General features: G+C 39.6%; 1 protein-coding gene across 1 annotated transcript; it reads right to left on the bottom strand.

Moving 5' to 3' along the window:
* Positions 1-183: 183 nt before the first annotated feature.
* LOC131236493 (purine permease 3-like) lies at positions 184-2150 on the bottom strand. The gene is made up of 2 exons (XM_058233713.1): positions 1307-2150; positions 184-698 (listed from the first exon to the last, which is right to left on the bottom strand). Exons 1-2 carry the CDS (start codon positions 2063-2065, stop codon positions 378-380), a joined length of 1080 nt encoding a protein of 359 aa, XP_058089696.1. The 5' UTR covers positions 2066-2150; the 3' UTR covers positions 184-377.
* Between the last annotated feature and the right edge of the window lie 17753 nt (positions 2151-19903).

The following is a 19903-nucleotide window of genomic DNA, read 5'->3' as shown; positions in this document are numbered from 1 at the left end:
CGAACTCAAGTATAGCATGGACTAGTCAAGCCGAGCTTGGCCCACCTCGACTCGACTCAGCTCGATGTACAGCCCTATTCACATTTCAGCCCTACAATTGCAATTCCATTTGATAGTGCATCCAAACACACCCTTATACGTTTAAACCACAAAATGCAATTTCTCCTCCTAAGCATTCAAACATAGTATAAAAACACATGTAATTAATTCCTCGTTAATACGATTCTACTCTCTTGAAAATACACATATCGCACAATCAGACCCTATGCTATAGAGTTCAGGCCGAAATACATATCGGCAAAGATGTGTAGACCAGGGGATACGTAAATCTTAACCTAAGGAATTCTCATCAAGCTTTCGTTTCACATTGAAATCGGTTACTTCGATTCAGCTTCAGCTTCCTTCTGCTTCTTGTTCATCCTGTAGTCTCCATAGAAGTAAGAGGTGAAGCCCCATAGGCAAAGAGCCAAGGCCATGCCTTTCTCTCCTGTGAACTTCTCACTGAAGACGATGACTGCAGCGATCTCCGTTACAGGAAGCAATGTAGCAGTAACAACACCAGCAAAGAGAGATGAGGTGCAGAAGATGAGGCCCATCGATCCTAAGAACACCATCTGGAAAACTATCGCACCCGAAACAAGCACTACGTAGTACTTGGCCTGCCCAAGCTCATACTGGTTCGCCTCTCTTGGAATAGCCTGAATATTTTTTTAAAAAAAACCATGATTCGAATAGTTAGAAGCTTTTCAAAAAAAAAAAAAAAATCTGTGTATCATGTGTCCATGTGACTGTGTGTATATGAAGGAGATGATTATAGTACCTGGAGTTGCACTTTGGAGATGTGGAAAAATCCAATCATAAATCTAGACTATACATGTAGTCTACCTCACTCTTCATGGGCCACTGCTGAAAACTCATACTGATCGTATGATCCTAACCATCTGAAATATTGGTATTGGATTACAAGATTCCAGTTTCCACGTCGGTTAGTATCATTTGATCAAAGTTATTATCAAGACTTGTTGGTAATCCAAGAAGGATCCTATCAAATGGACGGTTCAGATTGATGATACGACCATTTTAGTTATTAAAATGGTCTATCACCAACTTGTTTATCGTAAATGAATTGATGGTTGTTAGTAGTCGGATCAGCGTGACTTATTTCATGGTAGCCTATGTAAATTGAGCTGGAACATATGGACGGCCCAGATCGAAGGTTGTGATTGTCCATGCCTCAAAAATGCAACTAAACGTGCTCATCACTTCTCACATGCATGTATTTATATATGCTGTTTTGCTTACTTACCGGGAAATCCTTGTTTACCACCATCCCAATGGTGCAGAAGAGGGTGGCGAAAACCATCACTCCCAACTGAAACTGCATCACCACCGCATAGTTAATGGCTTTGCTGGCCTTAGCATAAGTAAGCTCGATGCAAGGAAGCACGAACCCAAGCAACCCTGCAGCCCCAAGGGTGACGACAAACCCCACCATGTACTCAGCATTCGAAACACCAGGCGGCCGATCACCGCTCTTGCGAATACCAAGAAGGACAGATCCCAGCGTCATCAACACCACAGCGTTGATGGAATAAGGGGTAAATCTCTGCCGCACGATGATGAACGCGAAGAACGCAGTGAAAACGAGCTGAGTAGCGAAGAGTAGGGATGAGGTGGAGACGGGAAGGACGGATAGACCGTGTGAGTACATGAAGTTACCGACACCGATGAGGAGGCCCAGAACCGCACTCGACGCCAGGAGCTTGGGCTCTGCGATGAACGACATCCCACGGGCTTGGCTGCGTTTATAGAGGACTGAGAGAGGGATGATAAGGATCGGAAAACCGGCGGTCTGCAACCAGCTGGTGATCCATTTCCTACTCCCTCCATGAAGATAGTAGAGCCTTAGGAGGAGTGGACCGCCTATGGTCCCCACCGCCGTCAAAGCACAGTTCATCATAACGAGCCACCAGTTGGTAGTGCGTTTATGGGTTTCGGTTGGAAGATTGTTATGGCCGTCCGTTGTTGGGACCCCATCTTCCACACTCTCTATGTTCAATGCCATGAGTATTTCCTGCTCTTTTTTGAGGATGGACGACACCTCTATCTGTAAAGAGCAGAGCAGTAGACACTTGAAGTTGATGGTGTTAATCGATACATGAGTGGTTTATATAGAGTGTCTATCATCAGTGTGGACGCCTGTGATGAAATTTTGACCGTTCAAACTCACTAAGGTAGGCAGTCGGTCTTGACCGTGGAATGCTTCATGTGTAGATTTGTTAACTCACCGGTCATCATCATCCACTAGAGAGAGACTATAAACATATATAGTTGGATAGTGATGTTGAGAGAGAGATTATGTACGTCGCAGGTTGATAGGATGGTGTGGAACGTTTGCGTAGTTGGGCACCTATCAGATTACAGCGACTGGACTTATCTTAGTCGTTGCATTGTGTGCTTGACATCCAATCCGCCCATCATGTGAGCTCCCTCTCGTTCTCCCTGCTCGCCAAAAGATCAGGCCGATCCAAAACGCAGGTGGCCACACCATGTAAAATCATGCCTAAAACGGACGTGGATTGCGTGGAAACGGGTCTCCAAGGATATGCCTGGTGACCCAACTCTATGGGGCCATCATAATTTATGTGTTTCATCGACACCGTTCACTCATTTTATTATATTATTTTAAGGCATGAGCCAAAAATAAGGTAAATATAAATCTCGAGTGGACCACAGTACTGGAAACAGTAAAGATCGAACGCCTGCTGATGAAAGCTTACATAATTATTAGATGAAACTGATATTTGTGTTTTCCCTTCATCCAGTTCATCCAGGTGGGTGTGACTTTAAGAACAATTGCATGGTAATCTCCACAGTTTCCTATAGTATTATTATTGTCTACGTTTGCTTTGGATTTGTTTGTTTTTTGAACCATTCCTTAAAGAATCCGGATCCTCTTTCCCCCACATTCAGAGATTTAAGAGTGCGGATCCTCTGTTTCCTTGAGGCAGGTACCCCCTGACTCCAGCGTTTTCATTGGTCAACGTCACTGTAAGTGCCGTGTCATCAGATTTTTTAAATATATTAAAAAAATTTATATTTCAAAAAAAGTATAACCCGTTAAATATATTAAAACGGTTTCGCTTGGAATTCGGATTGCATACCGATTACGGCAAGCTCTTGCTCTCACCGTAGTTGGACCCACCTTGTATGTATGTTGTCTATCCAGGCCGTCCATCCATTTTTCCATCTAATTTAAGGGGTTGAGCCCAAAATTAAAGCATATCCAAATATCAAGTGGATCATACCGCTGTAAACAATGGGGGTAATGATTTCCACTGTTGAAACCTTGCTAGGCCCCATAGTGATGTTTATTTGTCATCCAACCAGTTCATAAGATCATAAAGGCATGGATGAAGAGAAAACACAAATGTAAGCTTGATCCAAAAATTTTGTACCCCCGAGAAATTTTCAATGGTAAACATTCAATTCAACTGTTTCCTATGGTGTGGTCCACTTGAACATTGTATTTGCTTTATTTTTAGTCTCAAGCCTAAAATTATCTGGTAAAATTTATGGACATAGCGGATAAAATACATAAAATCATGGTGGACTCCATGGAGTTTACTCAGTACGCTGATATAGTAAGTTACTCACCACGTAATCAGCGGAAACGAATTGGCTACTCCCCCGGCCACTAACCAATGGACGGGGGTCGGTGCTCCGTGGGCCCAACATGATGTATGTGTTTCATCCATGCCGTTCATCTATTTTTTCAGATCATTTTATGGTCTGAGAAAAAGAATGAGGTATATCACAATCTCAAGTGGACCACATTACAGGAAACAGTGTTGAATGAGCGTCGACCATTAAAACCTTTTTGGGGCCATAAAAGTTTTGAATCAAGCTGATCTTTGTTTTTTTCCTTTCATCTAGGCCTGTATGACCTAATCAATAGATTGGATGTCAAATAAACAGTATAGTGGGCCTTAGGAGAATTTTAATGGTGGATATCCAATCACTATTGTTTTCCTGTGGTGTGGTTCATCCGAGATTTATATACCTCTAATTCTTTGGATAAAGCCCTAAAATTATATGTAAAAATGGATGACCACCAGCCACAAGCCCGGTGGCAGGGGGAGTAGCCAATCCATTCCGGCAATCAGCTACCTTCTATTTGAGGATTCAGCGCATGGGTTAAGTAGCAAGACTAAGTAATGTCGCCTAATTATGTGGGACCCACCATGATGTATGTTTTGTATCTACGCCGTCCATCCATTTGGAGAGATCATTTTAGGGCATGAGCCATAACTGAATCGAATCCAAAACTTGAGTGGACCCCAACATAGAAATAGTGAAGAGAGTCATGCCCGCCATTAAAAACTTCAAAGGGTCACAAAAGTTTTCCATCAAGCTAATATTTGTATTTTCCCTTCTTTAATGTCTATGTTAACTTAAGGTCCACTGTGATTTTTATTTAAGTTTTCATTAAGGGATTCAGTGCACAGGTTAAGTAGCGAGACTCGCTACTAAAGTGACATCACGTAGTTATGTCAATCCCACCATGATGTATGTTTTGTATCCACACTGTCCATTCATTTGGAGAGATCATTTTAAGGCATGAGCCAAAGAATGAATCAGATCCAAAACTCGAGTGGACCCCACCACAAAAAACAGTGAAGAGAGTACGCTCACCATTAAAAACTTCTAAGGGCCACAAAAGTTTAAGATCAACCTGATATTTGTGTTTCCGCTTCTTTAATATTTGTGTTAACTTATGAACAGGTTATATCTCAAATAAAAATCACGGTGGACCTTAGGAAGGCTTCAACGGTGGACGTCACTCTCCTCACTATTTTCTATGGTGGGGTTCACTCCAGCTTTATATCTACCTCATTCTTTTGATCAAGCCCTAAAATGATCTCTCCAAATGGGTGTACAATGTGGATACAACACGTACATCATGGTGGGCCCCATAGAACTTGGTGGTGTCACTTCAGTGGCGAGTCTAGCTACTCAATATGTCGGTAGCTAATCCACCTCTAATTTCTTTCTTCTAAAATTTAATTAGGTCATGTCATCTCATGACAATTTTATAAGATAAAAAATATATATTTACAAAATCTGCTTAATTAGTAAGGAATATTAGTTGTGGCCCAGGATCAGTGATGTCCGAAGGGTCCTCACTGTGGGCCCACCTTGATCTATGTGTTGTATATCTACTCCATTCATCCGTTTTCTCATATTATTTTAAGACTTGACTTGAATCGGTACTTGTGATCGGGTCAGATTCAGTCCGAATTAGTCTAGGACAAACCCAGACTTGGATCGGGTTAGGCATGTTGGACTCCATACCGAGTCAGGTCGAGTTCGAGTCAGGCCTATTTCAAAACTGAATCGAGTCGGATCGGCCCTAACTCGATTTGAATCGACTCGATGCCCACCTCTAACCTACATTATATAGGGCACAATTCAACATGGGCCTTAAATCATGTGGGGCCACCGACAAAATGATGGGATTCATTAGACAAAGTGACGAGGTTATTAGATGAAGTAATAGAGTTATATTTAACAAAGTGACGAGGTTGCCCGACAAAGCAACGTGATTCCAGTAAGCAAAGTAATAAGGTTAAACGAGACAAAGAAAATAGGCTTCCATTAGATAAAGTTACAGATTCTTGAAAAAAGTGATGGACGTTGCCAGACAAAGTAACCCGGTTCCACTAAACGAAGTGACGAGACTAGAATACAAAGTAATTGGGTTTTACTAGACAAAGTTGTGAGGTTGCTGGACAAAGTGACGAGGCTGTTGGACGAAGTGACGAGGTTCCTAGACAAAGTGATTAGGTTACTGGACAAAATGATGGGATTTTACTAGATAAAGAAACCATGTAGTAAGACAAGTGACAAAGGTCTACTATATCAAGTGACGAAGTTCTACTAGACAGAGAGTGACGAGGTTGCTAAACAAAGTGACAGGATTTCACTAAATAAAGTGAAAGAAGTGCTAGATAAAGTCACAAGGTTCTACTAGACAAAGTGACGTGATTATTGGACGAAGTAACGAGGTTCCATTAGACAAAGTGACGATGTTTCACTAGATAAAGTGATGGGGTTCCCAAACAAATTGATAAGGTTTTGCTTAATAAAATGACGAGTTTTTGAATAAAGTGACTTGGTTCCACTAGATAAAGTGACGATGCTACTGTGCAAAGTGAGAGGATTTCACTAGATAAAGTAGCGGCTTGTCAAATAAAATGACGGGGTTTCAATAGACAAAGTGACGGGTTCATTTGACAAAGTGATAGGGTTGCAACACAAAGTAACGGGGTTGCAGCATAAAGTAACGGGGTACAGAGACAAAGTGACTGAGTTCAGTAAACAAAGTGACGGGGTACAGTAGACAAAGTGACAAAGTTGCAGTAGAAAGTGACGGGGTTCAGTAGACAAAGTGATGAGGTTACAGTACAAAGTGACGGGGTTCACTAGACAAAGTGATGAGATTGCAGCACAAAGTAACAGGGTACAATAGACAAAGTGACGAGGTTGCAGCATAAAGTGATGGGGTACAGTAGACAAAGTGACGATGTTGCAGTACAAAGTGACAAGGTTCAGTAGATAAAGTGACGGGGTTGTAGTACAAAGTGACGAGGTTCACTGGACAAAGTGACAGAGTTGCAGTACAAAGTAACAGGGTTCACTAGACAAAGTGACGAGGTTGTAGTACAAAGTGACGAGGTTTAGTAGACAAAGTAGCTGGGTTGCAATACAAAGTGACAGGGTACATTAGACAAAGTGTCGAGGTTGTAGTACAAATGACGGGGTTCAGTAGACAAAGTGACGGGGTTCAGTAAACAAAGTGACGAGGTTGTAGTACAAAGTGACAGGGTTCACTAGACAAAGTGACGAGGTTGTAACACAAAGTGACGGGGTACAGTAGACAAAGTAATAATGTTGCAGTACAAAGTTACGGATTTCAGTAGAGAAAGTGACGGGGTTGCAGTACAAAGTGACGGGGTTCAGTAGACAAATTGATGGGGTTACAATACAAAGTGACGGGGTTCAGTAGACAAAGTGACAAGGTTTGGATTCGATTCAGTCGTAATAAATGGTGGGCGTAACTCTCTCCACTATTTTCTGTGGTGGGGTCCACTCGAATTTTGGATCTGATTCATTCTTTGGTTCATGCCCTAAAATAATCTCTCCAAATGGATGGACGGTGTGGATACAAAACATACATTATAGTGGGACCCATATAAATAGGTGACATCACTTCAGTAGTGAGTCTCACTACTCATTGTGGCGCTGAATCTCAAATGGAAACGAAAGCGGATTGGCTACTCCCCTTACCACCAACCCGGTGGTGGTGGTGGTCGGTGCTCTGTGGGCCCCACCATGATTTATGTATTTCATTCATTCCGTTAATCTATTTTTACATATAATTTTAGGGGTTGATCCCAAAAAATGAGAGGGATATAAATCTCATATGGACCACACCACAAGAAAACAATGGCGATTGGATTTCCATCATTAAATTCCTCATAAGGCCCACCGTACTATTTATTTGACATCCAATCTGTTAGTTTGGTCATAAAGACCCAGATGAAGGGAAAAAACAAAGATCAGCTTGATCCAAAACTTTTATGGCCCCCAAAAAGTTTTTAATGGTCAACGTTCATTCAACACTGTTTCATGTAATGTGGTCCACTTGAGATTGGGTTATACCTCATTTTTGGTCTCAGACCATAAAATAATCTAGAAAAATAGATGGAAGGCATGGATGAAACACATACATCATGGTGGGCCCACATATATAGCACCAAGTGGCAGGGGAGTAGCCAATCCGTTTCCAATGGAAACCATGGACGTGGATTCACTGGGGAAAGCCTTTTGCATGAAGTTCCAGCACTAGGATGTATGGTGGGGTCCACCCTCCTTGATGTTTATAAGAATTTCAATCCATTCATCCATTTTTAGAGCTCATTTTAAGACATGTAACCAAAAATTAGGATGATCAAAAACTCAACTGGGCAATACAAGATGAAACAGTGGAGAAAGAAATTTCCACCGTTGAAACCTTCCTAGGCATCTTGATGTTTATATGCCATCCAAACTGTTTACAAGGTCATTTTTACCAGGATGTAGTGAAAATGCCAAAATATTAGACCGATGTAAAACTTTTATGGCTATATAAATATTTCAACGGTGGACACTAAATCCCCACTGTTTCCTTTCGTGTGGCCCATTTGAGTTTTGTATGCACCTTAGTTTTGGTATGATGTCCTAAAATGATATCTAAAAATAGATGAACGGGTTGGATTTATCACAAACCTCACAATGGGTCCATCCGAAATCCTTGCGCAGGATCTTACTGCAAAAGGCTTTGGTAGGAAATCCGCGTCCCGTATGAAATCGGATTGCATACCGAGTCTTATCATACTAAGTAAACTCTGTTGGGCCCACTGTGAATTCATGTGGTTTATCCACGCCGTCTATCCATTTTTTCATATCATTTTAGGGGTTGAACCCAAAACTGAAGTATATCAAAAGCTCAAGTAGACCATACCAAAGGAAACAATGGAAGTATTGATTTTCACCATTGAAATGTTTCTAAGCCCCCAATGATGTTTATTTTTCATCCAAACTATTCATAAGATCACAAAGACATGGATGAATGGAAAAAACAAATATCATCTTGATATAAAACTTTTGTAGGCCCCCAAAAACTTTTCAACGGTGGAATTCAATTCATACTGTTTCAGGTGGTGTAATCCACTTGATCTTTGGATATGATTAATTTTTGTTGTAAAACTCTAAAATTAGATGATAAAAGAGATGGATAGAGTTGATACAATGCACAAATGACGGTAACGTTTCCGTTATACTTTTTACTAAATGTACTTTTTTTAATATATTAAAAAAAAAAGGTGATGTGGCACTTACGGTGACGCTGACCAATGAGCACGCTAGTGGCAGGGAGTTCCTGGCTCCAGGAAACAGAAGATCCGCACCCGATATATTTATTTGTGTGATGCCACATTTAATGCAGTAGTGTTATGTTGACAATGTCCGTGATATATCGACTAATCACGATGCCGGAAGAAAATCCATGCATTTGACAGGAAAAAGATCAATTTTCTACCTCGAAATGATACGGCAAAGCCAATGAACAGCATGAATAAAACAAATACATCACAGTCGGCGGCCCCACGGATTTGGGTTAGAGGTTCTTTGAGCAATTAATTCTGATGAGCTTAGAACCTCTAAAACCATTCGCTGGACGGTTGCCACATTTTTTCTATTCACCGTATTTTTTGGATTCGGATTTATAGTGTAGCAGATGGAAGCATGTTTTATCCATGACATCTGTCCATTTTGCTGGCTCATTTTAAAGCATAATTCAAAAGTTGAAGTAAATCCAATTATTTTGTGGATAAACAGTGGTGACTAGATGCCCACCGTTGAATTTGATTAGGCCTACCATAATGTTTATTTGTCATCCAATGTGCTGATTAGGTCACGCATTCATCAACAATTTTGTAACCTCAGATAAGTTTTTAATGATGGCCATTTAATCACATCTGTTTCCTATGGCATATCATATCTTAGATTTGGCTCTATCTTAATTTTGAAATCTTATTCTAAAATAAGATGGCAAGATGGATGGACGAAACACATGCATCATGGAGGGCCTACCCAGCTTTTTCAGCACCACATAGCATGTGCTAGACTGCGCGATCCGAGTATCTTTTTTTCTCGGATGCCATTCATCCTGAGATGGTAGCCTAAGGTGTCTTGTCAGTTGTCATTAGTGTTTGATTCTCATGCAGAAATTCAGTGCTTGATTCTCATGCAGAAATTCAGTGCTTACGAATCCATGGCACTCGAGACGGTGCCTTCACGGTTGGGGCGTTGGACAGCGGTCAAATGGTCAGTCGTCCCCACAGCGGAAAACAAGTCTAATTTCTGCATGGGACGACCGACCATAAGAAAACTCTGGTGGCATGTAGTTTACCACCATTTTAGAGGTGGACTTGACTCAACTCACATGTGGCATATTTACAGCCATCCAGACTATCCAAATTGTGGGGCATATTTGTGGACGACAGATAGCTAAAAATTATCACATATTGCGCAATACTAACGGTTTGATTGGTGGGTATCAAGCATATAGTTATGAATAAAATAATGAATGGTACAAATTTAAAAGACTAAATTAAATTATTAGCAGCATATTCTTGTTATACCGTTTTTCTAATTATTTTTGAAAAATTCAATTAGAAATAACACGTATTATAGTAGGGAAAAATATTAGAGGCTAAATATTTTCAAAAATATTTGGAGTGCTTTTTACATAATCAAAGCTGATAAACTGATAAGATAGAGAACAATTGAGAGGAATTTAAAAGAAAACCAAGCAATTGACTAAGCGGCCTATGGCCATTCAGAAGATCGATCAAGCGGCCGATGGTCACCCAAGAGCTCGATCAAGCAGTTGATAATCATTTAAGAGCTCGATCGAGCGGCTGAGTGGAATGCGATCAAATCAGTAATAATGACTGTAGCAGTTACTAGGACATGTGGCAAGAAAATCTCCAAAAGATATTATAGTATTGAACAGTTATAGCAATTGTTAGAACGTGAGCTAGAAAGTTAAGTAGTGCTGAAATGGTTACGGCAACCATTAAAACATGCAAAGAATCTAGATGACCACAAATTTAATTCTGGCACACCCGCATTCCACCAATCAAAAACCAAGCAGCAACAATTCTCAAACCTAATTCAGAATCCGATCCGATCCGATCCGCACAATGTTTATTCAACACCATTTCTTGTAATGTTGTCCACTTGAGATTGGGATATACCTCAATTTTTGTTTAATACCATGAAATGATTTAGAAAAATAGATGGATGGCATGGATGAAATAAATACGTCATGGTGGGGGTCCACAGAGCACCATTGGCTAGTGGCAGGGGGAGTAGCTAGTCCGTCTTCTCACTTGTGACTTAAGGTGCATCGAGCACCGAGCTCTCTGATAGACGCGGATTTCAAGAGAAAGCCTTTCACATGAAGTTCCTGCGCGGGGTGTTAGGTGTGTCCCACCTTGATGTTTGTGATAAATCCACACCGTCCATCCATTTTGGGAGCTCATTTTAGGACATGCAGCCAAAAATGAAGTGTATCCAAAACTCAAGTGGTCCTTACGAGAGGAAACAGTGTAGATTCAATGACCACCTTCCTCGATTTTTCCTCTCGTCCGACACATTTAGGCTTTGGATCCACCTATTTTTTGGTATCATGTCCTAAAATGAGCTCTCACAACTGATGGACAGTGTGGATTTCTTACAAATATCACTGTGGGCCCACATAGCATCCCAATGCAGCCATGCAGGAAATCCTCATCCCAAGGAAAAAATTGGACGCGGATTGGCAGGTGTACCACGCACCAGGCCAGATGTCAACAAGTTCTGTGGGTCCCATCATGAGGTATGTGTTATATCTAAACCATCCATCCATTTAGCGGGCTCGTCTTAAGGCTTAAGCTGAAAAGTAAGACAGATCTAAAGATTAAGTGGACCACACTGCAAAAAGCAGTGGGGGCTAAACATCTACAATTGAAACTCTTTTAGGGGTCACGAAGATTTGATCCGAATCATATCTAACCCAATCTGACTCGATTTCCCTGACCGAGTCGGACTCGGTTCAGGTCAGGCCAGCAGTGCAACGGATTGGATCGAGTCAGAGGACCCGGACTCAATCCCGGATCGGATCGAGTTTGGGTCAGGCATTGAAAATTTCGGACCGAATCGAGTTGGGCCCAATCCAGTCCGACTCGAATCGATGCCCTCCTCTACTCTAAAGCCTTTACAACGTGCAACAACAGAAGTGATCATATGCTCCTTAATATCATTGGTCTGTTGTGACCTTAGATTGGTAGGAGCTATGAATCTTCGGCCCTTTTCAGTTAGTTGCGGACCGTGGCTATTTTTCTCTTTTCAGCAATTTACTCCACAAAACTAATGCTGAGATTATCTTATCAAGGAGAATTTTGGGTCATAAAGAGTGGTCTATCAAAATTGATTTTGCTTCTAAGAAAGCGGTCACAGCCGACAACTTACCTCATAGTGCTATGTATGCACCATCATACTTTTCCAGAGTATCATAGTTTTTTAACTGTAAAGGAAAAGTAAACATGCATTGCAGTTATTCAACTATATGGCTTCACTAAATTATTTAATTGACCGTTCTTTTAATTTAAAATCTTTCTCATATTCTTTATTTACCCATTTGTTTTATCCCCGTGAAAAGCTACGAATGTTACATGCATTGAAATTGGCCCAATTTGTTAATTTGCTGATTGGACAATTTTTCTATTGTACCCTATTTCTACCGTACGTGGAAAAGAGAACCAGCCGAAGAACCAGGAATGAAAACATGTCATTGCAGGACAGATATAACAGGCTCTAAATCTTCTTAGAACGCAGTCGAGAGATTTAGAGTGTGGCCAGGGCATCTGGAAGCCAATTGCAAACCACGGTATAAGTGGTACTCAAGCAACTAAAGGGTAAGATGCGGCTGAGCAGCTGAAAAGCTAAACACAGGTGAGAAGCTCAGTCAAACACTCAGAGGTGAATTGCGGCCGAGAGGCAAGACACGAGTGAGAACCTCAAAAGCAAAAGCGGTAGAGAAAAGAGGAATGTTGAAAGAGAAACATACAGAAGATAAATCTAGATGGTTACCCTTCAGCTATTATAGTCGGCAAATTAAAGAGAGAAACTTATGAAGAATAATTGTGGAAGAGATATATAAATAGTGGAAGAAATCAACAGAATAACAAAGCGTCTCACACTAGTCAAACCAAATCTAATTTATCAATCTAATTTATCTTCGTCTATCCTAATAGTAGCATTAATATTCCATTAGAAGTAATTTTCTTAGTTATATTCCAAATATATGCCCATATGTTCAACTTGATTCTTATCTAATATCAAGTAGCTCTTTCAAGCGGCGCGTTCTTACAGTTGCTCTTAATGATCAATTGTGAAATTTTTATTTTGCCTTATAGTGTTGGCATACTCAAAAGTCATTTTTTATGAAACTCAAAGTATAACATACTTTCAGAAGAAGAATCCCACCATTCTATTGTCACTTAATCATTACAAAATTCTACAAGTAACTGAGTAAGTGACCAATCTTCTCAAATTTTAATCATATATATTTGTATTAGACATATTTGCTTATTTCAATAGTTGTGGTCAAAGTTGATTTGGTTTGAATCAAGCAGCCATATACAATATCAATTCTACTATGTGCCCACAGACGACACACGTGACAACAAAACAAACCCAGTGCCCACATTTTCATTGCCTACCCAAATGGCTGAACCAAGGCTATGATGGTAATGATTACCACCACCACCACTGTAAAATTGGTTGGACCGGTGTGAATTTCAATCCCTTAATTTGAGACGTCAAATTAGGTTGCAATAACGTCACCGGATTAACGTTGACGGGTTGATGAAGTGATGTTAATTCCAACATTTTTCCAACATCTTTGGACGCGGATTACGTCGTGAACCCAACACCGTGGTGAAAGGACTGTGTGGAGCCCACCGTAATGTATATGTTCTATCCATGCCGTCCTTCCGTTTTTCCAGCTCATTTTAGGGTTTGAATCCAAAATTGAATCATATCCACAGCTCAAGTGGACCACACAACACAGGAAACAGTGGAATAATACTTCTACGGTTGAAACGATCCTAGGGCCAACAGTGATGTTTATTTGTCATCCAACTTGTTCATGAGGTAACACAAACCTGGATAAAGGGAAAACACAAATATCAACTTCATCCAAAACATATATAACCATCAAGAAGTTTTCAACGGCAAGCATTCAATCCCCAATACTTCCTAGTGTAGTCCACATGAATCTTGGATATGCTTTAATTTTGAGCTCATACCTTAAAGTAATATGATTTAAAAAAAATAGATGGCATAGATAAATCACACACATCACGATGGGCCCATAGAACCCTTACACAACGTAGCTCCATGGTGTTGGTTTCATCGCGCAATTCGCATCCCCCATGTTTCACTAACAAAAAGGCAAAGACTAATGGTATGACACTTTAAAATATAGTTGAAAAATATATATGAAAAAAAGGAGTTCACTCAATGTCCAGCTCACTTTTGTTGACTTAGATTATATATATATATATATATATATATATATATATATATATTGACAGGAGCATATGTACTTTACATTGGATCAAACTCATCATGAAGTCATCCATCATGGCGGAGTGCATTTGTTTGACGGGAATTGGATTCCGTACATACACCATGCAGATCCGGTTGCCTGCCTTCTCAACCTTTTAGGGGGGAAAAAAAAAAAACCAAGAGTGTATTTTATTAATTTGCTACTCCCAAAATAGGCCTCTGGAGCTGAAAGTACGGCGGGTTGGGTTGGGTTGGGTTGGGTTGGGTTGGTGCTCAACCCTAGCTCAACCTAAGGTTCCTATACCTCAACTCTAAGTCAACTCAACCTAACTTTGGGTTGAAAATTCTCAACCCAAGCCCAACCCAAGCAGGCCCGGTTGGGTTGGTCGAGTGGATATATGCTAATATTTTCGTTATTACATTAGTCTATTATATTTAAATACACGTCTTATTTTTTGTACCTATGAATTTATTAATTTTATATATATATATATATATATATATATATATAGTTATTTATGATAAAGATCTTCAATTTTTCTAAACAAACAAGCTAAAATATAGGACTATTCTTTTAAAAGTCATGTTGTGTAGTACGCAAGCTATTTAGAGAGAGAAATCTGGCATATCTTGTTAGGTTGAGTCATTGGAAATGGTGTAGACTAATGAGACCTAATGGCACTGGAATTTCATATGCATTCACCACAGACGATACACTCTTTCTTATGCCTTCAACACAGATGGTACACACTCAATTATCATTTATAACTTATATATATTGGTTGGGTTCGGGTTCGGGTTCGGTCGGGCAACCCGAGACCTTAACCTAAGCCTGACCCAACCTTTATTGAGTTGGTGTTTATATAGCCCAAGCTCAAGACCAAACCCGACACATCTTGCCTGAGCCAACCCAATGTTGGGTTGGTCGAGTTGAACCCGCTTGACTTTCAGCCCTACTTCTAAACCTTAAGTGAAGGCATTAGGGAAAAATAAAAATAAAATAAGCTAAGGATCCATTGGTAGTTTTACACCCTAAAACATCATGTCAATGGGCTTTAAACAAGTGGTGGCATTTTCGGTAAATGAAAAGTTGACGGGGTGTTTTTGTCATAAAAATATGTTTAAGTATTTTGCCGATTAATATCTTTACGTTCAAATTTATTTATAAAGAATTCCAATCCAAAGGACTTGCTTGAAATAGGACTTGAAAAAAAAAAAAAAAAACACGCACATACACCCACCCACACACTCATGCCATAGAGGGATATCACCACCTATGGATACTTGAACCCTTGACCTGGTGTTGAAACTCTAGAGAGTCTCCCACCACAGCAAGAGTAAGGATCCGCTTGAAATAGGGCTTGAAAATGAGCTCCACGACAATTTATTGTTCTTGCCAACAAATTATTAGAATTAACCATGCCTTCTAAGTTTTTTTAATACTAAATGCATTTTTTAAATCCTAAAAACGTCCTTAAATTTAGCTAAGAAAAAAACACCAAGATAATTACGGAAATAAAAGGTGGCCATCCCATCGATGATGGTTACCCCATCAAAGCAGGGCACTCCATGATGGATGGCTCACATTAAAGGTGGTTCATAGAGGTATGCGTTACCGGATGGGCAATCAACGTTAAGATGGATCACACGTAATGGACGATGGATGTGAAAAGTAGACCCTGCATGATGAACAACGAACAATAAAAGTGAGTGTTGCATTATAAACGATCACCATCAAGGCGGCCTAATGTAGGCCCATATGATTAACAGACCACATCCAAGATGAACCTCACATGAACGGTCCAAATCAAAGGACGCGGGAGAACATGACGGATGGCCCCATCAATGGTGAGCCCCATATAATGGACAACCTACATTGATAGTGGGCTCCACAACATAGATAATGAACATATCTAAGGTAGCCTCCTGTACAACGTAAACCGTCGGCCAGTGGTTGATTGACGAACAGCTAACCGTCGGCCAACCACTGGCCGATGGACACTTGGTCACTTGTTCCGCTGCAAGGCAAGTTCTTTACGAGTATTTATCGTAGGTCAATTCCATGGTCGCGTGCGATGAAATTCCACCTTTCATATTCACAAAGGAGGGATTTGAAAATAATGGCACGCGATGTTAATGAGCAGTCGACCTTGACCGTAACATGCTTTCTTGAGGAGACTTTTACCAACCCATCATTGTCATTGAGTATAGGCTACAGTATGATACTTGACCTTATTATGTAGTTTTAGGTAAACAAGCTCATGTGAGTGTACTTTTGTTTTGTACGTCCTTGGCCTCTATACGGTACAGATGTGTATGTTTATGTTGATCAGTGCCATTCTAAAAGTGGGCCAACAAGTAGATGAGCCAGAGTTTAAGGTTGTGTGGATGTGAGCGTTGGCACTAGGTTTGTTCTCTGTCACGTGCGGTGTGTGCAGGCATGCATGCTAGAATCAATATAACGGCTTAATTCAAAATGATTAATTTTAACCCCAGGCACTAAAATAGGTAGATATGTCAAACCTGACAGTGAATCTGATCAGTCCCCTACTCAGCCACTTGTAGAATATCTGCAATGATCAGGTGATAATTAGAAGATGGATTGCGTCTTGTCTTTTGCAAAAAATGAATTTTTCAGTAAACCAATGCAATCAACAAAAGGAAAGACTCACATTCAACAAAAGTAAAAACTCACAATTAATCACTAAGAGCAAATATAAGAATACATCTCTTAGAAGAACTGTTGATATTGAATAAGAATCAAGTCTAATGTATGAGCATAAACTTAGATTACAACTAAGGAATTATTGCTACTTGAATATCACTACTCTTAAGATAGGCTGAGCTAAGATAAATTAATAGATGTGATTTGTTTGTTGGATTTGAGTGTTTTTTCCTCTGCTAATCTTCTTACTATTTATAAATTTCTTTTGTAGCTATTCTTCAAACATTTTTTCCTTTTTATCAGACGGTTATAAAAATTAAGGCGTTACCATCTACACCCTTCTCTCGTAATGTTTCTTATTTTGACTATTATTCTTCACTTGGCCAAGCTTTATTCCGTTCGGTCATGCTTTACTCTACAACTGCGTTCCACTTTTGGATGCTTTGCTCTACAACCGCATTTTACTTTTGGATGTCTTATCGTGCTACTTTGTTGGTCGCCTTATGACATGCATGTAGCATTAAATATATGTCAGCTATAATTTCACAAAAAGCGCTCCGAATATCTCAAAAAAAAATCATACTTTTGACGTTCGATTTGTTTTCTTCCATGTGTAGTGTGTGCAGGCATGCTATAATCGATAAAGCGGCTCGATCCAAATTGATCAACTTTGACCCCAAGTGTTGAACTAAGCAAATCATACATCCAATATGAACTTATATGCCTAGAATCTAAGGAGATTGGTTTTTTACTCAGTCACTTACAGAATTTTGTAATAATCAGACAATATTTAGAGGGTGAGTTCTTCCTCCGAATATGGGTTGCATGGCCTTCCACAAGAATGGACTTTTCATAATACCAATGGAATCAAACAAAAAGAAGAACTCACAATCGATCACTAGGAGGGACTACAAGAATGTGTTTCATGAAAGAACTACATGATATTGGATAAAGAATAAACCCAACGTATAAGGGTAGATTTTGATAACAACTAAAAACTATAGTTAAGAATTACCGCTACTCCTTAGATAAGTTAAGATAAAGTAAATTAATTGACTTAGATTGGTGTGAGACTTGTACATGATTATTGCTACTCCTAAGATAAGTTGAGATAAAGTAAATTAATAGATTTGGTTTGATTGGTGTGAAGCTTGTAGATGATTGTTGCTTTGTGGATTTCACTTGCTATTTATAGAGTTTGTTTGAGCTTATTCTTTCAAATGCTTTTTTCATTACTCTAGCGGTTATATTAGTCAAAGGGTCTCTCTCTAAATCTTTTTCTTATTATATTTCTCTTTTGTAATTGTTCCTCTTTTGTCGGCCATGTTTTGCATCTCTCAGTTGCCTACCATATCTTGAATTGTTTGAGCATATTTTACTCTCCACTCGTTAAATTTTAGATAACTTAGTCGTGTTACTTTGTTAGTCATCCAATGATGTGTAGCACTAGATTTATGCTAACTGTAATTTGGTAAAAAGCACTCCAAGTATCTTGAATATCTTTTCATTCATCTCCCATCTCACGTGCAATACCACATGTCTCTTTTCTATTGTCTTTTTAGGATACAACATATACGCCTCATATCTCTCGTGTAATGCCACATGTCGCCTCCGACTGGCTTTTTCTGGAATGTTCAAAAATAAGGTACAACAGTGAGTATCTTGGTTTTTGCATTGCCAATTGAAGACAGGCATAAAACTGAGGAATGATTTACTTTGAATGAGCTAAAATTGCATCAATAGGATAATCAGACAGTGTTGGAAAATCATAATGATTTTTAAGAGCTATACATTTGAATACCATTTTAGTTTCCTTTGATGACTAGGATTGCCAGCAACCGTGGGTCACAGGGGATTCGTGCAACCCTAAGTACTATGGGACCCAGTTACAGACGGTGATATTTGTGTTACATTCATTCCTTTCATTCATTTAACCAGCTGATTTAAGAGATCCATGAAGCAAACACGAGTTAGGTCGAAAACTTAAGTGGACCACACCATAAGAATCAGTGGCGATGGAAATACCTAATGTTGAAACTTTTTCAAGCCCAATTGTGATGTTTATATGTCATCTGACACGTTCATAAAATGTTTGCCACCAGGATGAAGGGAAAATACAAATATTAGCTAGCCTTATCTAAAAGTTGTCTGGACCTAAATAAGATTTCAATGGTGAGCGTTCAATCTCCACTTCTTCTTATAGTATGGCAAACTTGAGTTTTAGATCATCCCCTACCAATGTCCATGATCTAAAATGAGTCAACTGAACCGATGGGACCTAATCGATATAACACAAACATCATGGCCAACTCAACGGTGCTCAGGGTCAAGAATCCCCCGCAATCCACGTCCTTTTTTTTCACAAATTGTTTATTGTATTCTCTTTTTGTTTCTTTAGTTTAGGTTGGTGGGCCCACAAACCATAATATGTTGACCCTCGCCAACAAAATCACTCGATCAAATCACCTTTAAATGTGGTTTTTTAATTAGAGGTTGTGGCAAAGTCCAGCACCCATGGCGTGTACATGCTGCACATGCACCAGCATGGCATATAAGTTGGAGATCCATTTCATCCATCAGAGTAGCGCCACTGTGTAGATGTCCTAGCCTAAGAATTCAATCAGTCCCCTAGTCAGGAGGTGCACAGATTACCAAATAAAAGTATGACTGAGACAAGTTGGCCAAATTTTAATTTCTTAAGCATCTGCTTGTTTCTAATATAGGTTTGTTTTCTATCTTGTGTGGTGTGTGCAGACATGCTAGAATCCATATAATGGCTCAATTCGTTCAAACCGATCAACTTTGACCCCAAGCTCTGAAATAAGCAAATACATCCAGTATGAACCAATATGATGAGAATATGAGGAGATCAGTTGTCTACTTAGTCACTTGCAGAATTTTATAATGATTAAGCGACTATTGAAATGTAGGGTTATTTATCCGAAAATGAACTGCATCTTACCTTTTACAAGAAATGACTTTTCAGTGTACTAATGCAATCAAACGAAAGAAAAA

Source organism: Magnolia sinica, chromosome 2 (genome assembly GCF_029962835.1).
Source record: "Magnolia sinica isolate HGM2019 chromosome 2, MsV1, whole genome shotgun sequence".
Lineage (NCBI taxonomy): Eukaryota > Viridiplantae > Streptophyta > Magnoliopsida > Magnoliales > Magnoliaceae > Magnolia > Magnolia sinica.
This window is presented reverse-complemented; position numbering and strand designations above follow the sequence as displayed.